This window comes from Cyprinodon variegatus, unplaced genomic scaffold (assembly GCF_000732505.1).
Source record: "Cyprinodon variegatus isolate N-32 unplaced genomic scaffold, C_variegatus-1.0 Scaffold631, whole genome shotgun sequence".
NCBI lineage: Eukaryota > Metazoa > Chordata > Actinopteri > Cyprinodontiformes > Cyprinodontidae > Cyprinodon > Cyprinodon variegatus.
The window spans coordinates 143,781-151,420 of record NW_015151084.1 but is presented as its reverse complement, the minus strand read 5'-3'; the positions used below and the strand labels follow the sequence as shown (position 1 = coordinate 151,420).

Sequence of the window (7,640 nt, the reverse complement as noted above, 5' to 3'; positions counted from 1 at the left end):
GGGTAATTGTAATGATTTCTATGGAGTGTGGCAGCCTTTGCTTGATCATCTGCCTAGTGAGCTTGCCGAGCTATTACACAAAGTTGGGATCACAGCTTGTTTTTAAACATTATGTTTGAATGTTTTTATTTTTTTTCCCCTCGACTTATCATACGGATTATAGGTTTTGACCCTGATGTGTATTTGAAATTTTGTAGAGGTGTTTTGCTGGACATTTCAGATTTTGTATTAGACTTGGCTGTGCTGAATTGTTGTTGTTTGTCTTGTTTCAAAAAGACAATAAAGTATTATTTAAAAAAACAAAAAACAAAGAAAACACAGATTTTTGGTACAACATAATCTTAGAGGCATTAATGCTGATACTGGCACTTACATTTTTTAGTTTATAAACCTAAATATAACGTTAACTAGACTTATTAACTAACTTTACTTTTTAACTTTTCAATTAGCTTTTTACCCTTTTTCTTGACTTGTTCCCCTCTCTAAGAGTGAGAGGAAGGTTGTAGGTGCCACCAGAAGGTACCTAATTTTACTGAGACGTCAGTAATCTAGAGTGGGATCCCTCCCCAGTTATCCAGGTCGGTACCAGAGGATTGGTGTGTATCAGGCAGAGTTAAATTACCTGTACATAATGGGAAAGGTTCTATGGTAGTAGAACAAAAGGCAAGGTTCTGGGGAATTGTCAACTGCCCAAGGAGAAATTTCTGATCAAATGCTAACAGCTTTAAAGATAATTAGAAATCAAATACTGGAAAATTAGCTTAAAAAAAGTCCTCTTCTCCATAAAAAAAAATAAAAATAAAAAAATAAAAATAAAAAAATAAAAAATCTAATAAATAAATGTAATCTAACAAAAACTTTCAACTGTTTTTAATATTATTTTTTTGGTTCTGCATTTTTTATTTTATTTATTTATTTATTTTTTCATTTATTTTTTTTCATACTTGCTTTGATTCTGTTATATCTTCCTGTATTTTAACAATGTTAAGCACTTTGCATTGTCTTTGTACTGAATTGTGCTATACAAATACATTTGCCTTGCCTTGCCTTGCCTTGTTACATTTTTTTTTCAACTTAATTTCCAGTAGGTAATATATCATTCTAGGGCTCATCTAATTGGTCGATGTAGCAGGATCTTTGCTGAATGGCTGGATATAGATCAGAGGTGGTGGTGGTGGGGGTGGTGGAGGCTTAATTTGTAAGTGGTATATAAGCGATCAAAGGGTACCTTGCCCTATAAAGGGGGGTTAGGTAGGATGACCTCAGAGGGGAGGAGCCATTGAGTAATAGGTGAGAGTGAACAGACCAAACAGATTCCATCCTGTTTTCTCAGAAACACCATGTCACCTACAGGCAGCATGAAGCTCCCCCTTCAGCAGCGTAAAGTTCACTCAGCATCTACATGACTGTTTTTTTTTCCTCCATAAAAACCATCAGTTCTGTCCAGATTAAATGCTCTGAGTAAAGAGAAAAGCTGCATTCCCATGCAGGAGTGTCCGACTCACCAGTCGATTAAATAAATATCGGGGGTCAAGTTGTTTTTCTTGAAATGTGCAAAGAGCTTTGGTAGGTTTTCTTCAAAGAACACTTCAAACGCTGCAAAGTACGTCAACATCTGCAAAGAGGAGAGAAAGAGAAAGGAGGCCTTAGTGGGAAGGGTCACCATTACTGTGCTTCTACAGAGATCCAGCTAGTGATTATCAGACGGTGTGTTTTTACTAACAAGGCTGTGGTCGACTCGGAAGAAGGCCATCTGACAGGGCTTGTTGAGCAGGTTGGCGAAAGCTATGAAAGCGTCGGCCGTGTCCAGATTGAGGATCAGCACGGCGGCGATGAAGGACATCCCCTGAACCTGATGGAGAAAACAAAGCGGCAGGTTTTATTAAACCGAGGGGCTGCTGTGATCAGAGTAAACAACAACCTGCAGGAGGTTAGATGTTTGTGCAGAGCTGGGTTGGGGTCAGCGCAGGAAGTCACACTCATTTCTCTAAAAGTGTATGAACAGAGGTGTGTGGCTGTGGTAATAAAGCGCAGAGGAAACGACGCGTCTCCAGGCTGCAGAGCGATTCAAAGAACGCTCGGCGATCAGAGGCCGACGACAAAAACTTTTCCCTCACTGCATTTTCAGTCCAGCTCTCCTTAAATCAGGGAGTCTGCACTGGAAAATGATCTAGAAATAAGGAAAAATGTCTTAAATTAAGTGTATTTACCCCTAATTTGGGTAGATAAAAAAGATCTGCCAATGGAATCAGTATTTTTACTCTTATAATAAGACATATTAAGATAAAATTCACTTGAAATAAGACAATGCAATTATTTTTTATGGAAATTGTCTTGTTCCAATGGCAAAATGTCTCTTTTACCTTCTCAATTCAAGAGCAAATGCACTTAAAAAAATTTTTTATCCCAGTGTGAGAGCTTTGATAGCTTTAAGATAATTAATTAAGACAATTTATTCAATCATGAGATCTCTGGCTTGAATAAAAGAAAGAAAATCAAAAGTGAAAATGATTCAATGATTAGATTTTTTTGTTTTTCACTAAAAGAAAAATCACTCCTTTACTAAATATACAAAAAAAAAATTTTTTTTTTTTTTGGAAATCAATGTTTGAAAAGCAGCAAAATAAGCCGTCAAACTTTTTCGTCCCCATCTGCAGCTTTACACTCATATCAGATATTGACTCTTCACCTTCTTTACAAACGGACCCACTCAGCTTCTCCTAACCTCCCACTCAGGGCGAAAATAAACGTGAGAAGATGATTTCACTCCGACCGCAATCGAGCAGCTTAATAATAGAAAGCCTGGGTGTTCTGATGCGGGGTTATATTTACCCTTCCTGCTGTGTTCAACACCAAATGTTTTAACATTGAGAACAAAAGCACCACTGATGCCAACATCATGGTTTATTGAAATGTTGAAAAAAAGAACCACAAACAAGCAGACGGCCATTTAAAGTCATCAATAATATTATTCATTACTTCTGTTTAAACCATGTGTGTCTGTAAATGAGATTAGAAATAAAACAAATGCAAAGACTGGTTTCTTTTTAAAGCAACAAAAATTTATTGTGATAAAAAAAGAAAAATCGCAAGATTTTTTATCAACATTCTTAAAAGTTTATGAATATAGAGTTTTAATCACATTTGAGAGATTTTTATAAACTTAATTGACCAATTTGTTACAGGCTAATTCAGGTGTTTCTAAACTCTAAACCTTTGCAAACTATAAGAAAATCTTAAATAAGCAAATTATGGAAAATATTGCTTCAACTTTTTCCAAATTTAAATATTATTATTTATTCAACACACAAAAAAATAACTATATCTTATTACAAATACAAATATATATATTTTTTTACATTTTTCCTCCACTTTTCCAGACCCCTCTAGCAGTGTTTAGTCCTGTTTCTCTCCTAGACATTGCTATAGGCTGAGCTTTCACTGGAATTACCTGAATTTGCCCTCTTTCATCCCTTTTGGCTCAGAGCTTATCCGTTTATCCATTTCTTTCTCAGACAGAGGCACCTATGGAGCCAGTTTACCATTACCTTTACTAACATAGAAAGCATTTATCAGAGGTCTCATGTAACGAAGTACAAATACTTTGTTATTGTACATAAGTACACTTTTTAGCTATCTATACTTTACTTCAATACTTATTATATTTTCACACAAGTATCTATATTTTCTATTCCTTACATTTTAAAACAAAAGTTACTTTTTACTCTGGGCTCCGGTTTAATGTTTTATTGTTTTTTTTCTTGAGTTTTTACGGCACTAGTGGCACATTTTTTCAACAGTAGGTTGACAAGAAAGTGGGTATGAGAGAGGGTGAGAGACATGCGGCAAAAGATCACAGGTCAGATTCAAATCCAGGTCGGCCACGTCTAGGACTAAGGCCTCCATACGTGGGTCGTGGGCACTAACCTGTGCCCCACCTGCACGGCCCAGGTTTAATGTTTATAAATATTTATTTCCCATCATGTGCGCCATCCAATGCAGATCATTGGCGCAATCCAAATCTAATGAAAACTAGTGTGATTGGATGAGTCATATAATGCAAACACTCATTGGTTAGCTAAAGGAAATCATCAGAAGCAAGCAGGTTTTCTTCAAACTGCTAACGTGAATTGTCTATGCCATGCTGCAATGTTGGATTCAGAAAAAGATGTTGAAATGTCTGAAAGGTCGGACACAGGCGAGAACATATCGGGAGATGGAGACCAACAAGACCTCCCTCATCCTTGGCCCTATCTCTAAGAATGTTTCTAAATAGTCGAAAAATTGAGCTTTAAATTCATATAGTGGCATCTGGCTGTTTTTTTTAAACGTTACTTTGTACTTTTATACTTTAAGTAGTTTTTGAAGCACATACTTTTTCACTTTTACTTGAGTAAAGGGGTCAAGTTGATACTTCAACTTTTACCAGAGCGTTTTTAAACCGCAGTATCTATACTTCTATTTGAAGGAATAGTACACCCAAAACATGATTAGCCTTCATTTTCTACTCACCCCCATGCTGAACAACACTCTGGAGTACTTTTTTGATATCTCAAATGCATCTGGAGATCTGGGAGGCTTCTTGCTGTCTGCTGACATTCAAATAATGGAGGTCTATGGCGCCCGAGGCAGAAAGGTCCACAAAAGTCCACAAAAAACGTGTCAATATTCCTCCATACTGCTCGTCCAATGTATTCCAAGTGTCCTGAGTGGGTAGCATCCAGAATTTACTCGAAACGAAGTCATTTAGAATGTTTTTAGAGCATAAACAGTAGTGTATAGGATTTCCTAAAAGCGCGTTCACGACGCTACGGAAACCGCGGCAGACCAAACCAGATGAAAGTGCGCATTCAGCTCGGCAAAGAACTCATGCTCTTCCTCAACACTGAAGTCCTCAGACATTTTTCTTTCGTTGTTTCTTTCTTTGCACAGGTAAACAGCACATTTCTTCTTCTACGCTTGCATTATCGGCAGAGCAGACGCTGAATGCGCACTTTCATCTGGTTTGGTCTGCCGGCTTCCGTAGCGTCATGAACTCGCAGGCGCGAGCTTTCAGGAAATCCTATACACTACTGTTTATGCTCTAAAAACATTCTAAATGACTTCGTTTCGAGTAAATTCTGGAGGCTACCCACTCAGGACACTTGGAATACATTGGACGAGCAGTATGGAGGAATATTGACACGTTTTTTGTGGACTTTTATGGACCTTTCTGCCTCGGGCGCCATAGACCTCCATTATTTGAATGTCAGCAGACAGCAAGAAGCCTCCCAGATCTCCAGATGCATTTGAGATATCAAAAAAGTACTCCAGAGTGTTGTTCAGCATGGGGGTGAGTAGAAAATGAAGGCTAATCATGTTTTGGGTGTACTATTCCTTTAAGTAACAAAAGTGTGTACCTTTGACACCACTGGTATTTATAGATCAGTGCTTCCATTTTGACTTTGTCTGCTTCCATTTCCTTAAACCCTGATCTGCTTCTACAGAAGACGGCTCTCACTGAGCATGGTTCTGCTGGAGGTTTCTTCCTGTTAAATGGTTTTTTTCTCCTCCACTGTCGCTATATGCATGCTCAGTATGAGGGATTGTTGAAGAGTCAACGACACATTGCTGGCAAATATTTAGTCCTGCGCCTCTACCAGGACGTCCTGACCTAAATATCTAAATCTTTAACTCACCTGACTGGATGATCTGATGGAATTGTCTCTTTAATGAGCCTTAAGATGACAAGTGTTGTGAATTGGCACTATACATAAATAAACTGAATTGAATTATGATTGACTATGTTTTCTATCTACAATTTAAAAATCTATTTTCCAGAGGTAGTTATGGTACCAATATAGTTTCTTTTTTACATAAATTTGAATAAATAATAATCATGAAGATCTTATTATTAGGTCCTAATATTTCTATAGTTCTGCTGCTATAGGCTTATACCGCTGGAAGACATGGGGAACCCTTTTTCATCATTTTGCTTCATTCTATCTCTATTCTCCCATTAAACAGTTTTTTAGTTCAATCTCTAACGTTCTGCTCTCTCTGTGTTTTCTCATAGTAGCTTCATCTGGTCTGTGACTCCATCCTGGAGAGAAATATCAGCAGTGCTGCTGACATAAACCTATTTTCATAGATGTTGGAGCTAGGCCTGTTTTTCAGTAAGTAATGTATTTATAACTGGATGGGCTCTCTTTATCCTCCATGTGTTTTCTGGGAGGGTTGCCGTTTGTATCTTTGCTTCTTTCTGTATCTGTGCTTCTGTCTCCTTGAACCCCAGTCGGCCTCAGCAGACGGCCGCTCACACCGAGGCTGGTTCTGCTGGAGGGTTTCTTCCTGTTAAAAGTTTTCCTCTCCACTATCGCTACGAGCATGGTTGATGTGAGGGATTGCCTTTGAGTCAACGAGTCGACGCAAGCGGTTGGCTTTCCTTTGAAATCTTTGAATCAATCTGACTGTATGATCTGGTTGAATTGTCTCTGCAAAGTGCCTTGAGATGACCTGTGAATTGGCACTTTGTTAATAAACTGAATTGAAATGAATGAAGATCAGGTTCCTCTACTCCATCATATACCACCACTGTCCAGGTTTATTATTTTCTGAACATCTGAGATGGAGTTTTACTAAAAAAACATGATCAACTTCACCCTAATTGTGTTTCATCTTGACAATGAGACACATGAGGAAAAAGTATATCAGTTCTACGTCTCTATAGACGGAAAGCCACCAGGATCAGGGTGAAACACAGGAAGTGTTAGGAGGGACTTACATAGCCAACGTCGGGTCGGTAACACGTGTACGCTCCCAAAATGCTGTGCAGCACGTCATAATAGGGCCCGCCCTGCAGAACAACAACAACAAAGCCTAAAAGAATGCATTCATGTTCCTCCACCTCATCAGCAGCTTCCATTATTCTAAATCAGGTCCAGCTGGACTGCAGGAGGGAATGAGTAAGCTGTGTGTTCAGAGAACCTGGTTCAGCTACTGACCTGCTGGAAGATGCACAGTTGGGGAAATGTTCTGGAGATGTCCAGCTTGATCAACTCCAGACTGGACTCACGGTCAGAAGAATCAATAACATCTTGAGAAAAAAAAAAAAAAAATCCCTTCATGCAAGATGGAAGTAAAAAACTTTGCCATTTATAGGTTGTGTTTGGTCTCTACCTTCAGTTTCAGTGCTGGGAGCTGCTGTCCTCCCCCACTTCTCTTTGGCCCGGGCCAGACAGATGTTATAGAGATCTACAGGAAGAGCAGAAGAAAACGCTGGATATGAAAGAAGATGAGAGACAGACTGAGCATGGAGGGATGAAGGCAACACAGCTACTTTGAAACCATGCCCTCCATGTCACAAGCTGCTGATCCCACTGCGACCTCTTGCTGCCCTCTAGTGGTCATAAAGAGGTAATGAATTCACTGAGACGTTGAATTTCATTCTTCAAACATCAGCAGATTTATGTTCCTGCAGAAATAAAAGCTAAAAACGACCAGCAAACGTCAGAATTTGTCCACTGAAAGGAGATTACAGCCAAATGCAGCCATTTAAGGGTGACCTTCAATCAGGAAGTGTGTAATGATTAAACTTTGTGATAATGTAGGTTTTACATTCAACTTAAACTTTATGATCTTTCTTCTCATCTTAGCTGTGG

General features: G+C 38.7%; 1 protein-coding gene across 1 annotated transcript in view; it reads right to left on the bottom strand.

Moving 5' to 3' along the window:
* tbc1d14 (TBC1 domain family member 14) overlaps positions 1–7,640 on the bottom strand; it is a 96,478-nt gene that overhangs the window by 4,458 nt on the left and 84,380 nt on the right. The window contains exons 9-13 of the mRNA XM_015393235.1: positions 7,159–7,332; positions 6,984–7,075; positions 6,764–6,835; positions 1,724–1,852; positions 1,506–1,615 (exon numbers count right to left, since the gene is read on the bottom strand). Of these exons, the coding sequence (XP_015248721.1) occupies positions 1,506–1,615; positions 1,724–1,852; positions 6,764–6,835; positions 6,984–7,075; positions 7,159–7,332 (577 nt within the window). The remainder of the gene's footprint in view (positions 1–1,505; positions 1,616–1,723; positions 1,853–6,763; positions 6,836–6,983; positions 7,076–7,158; positions 7,333–7,640) is intronic.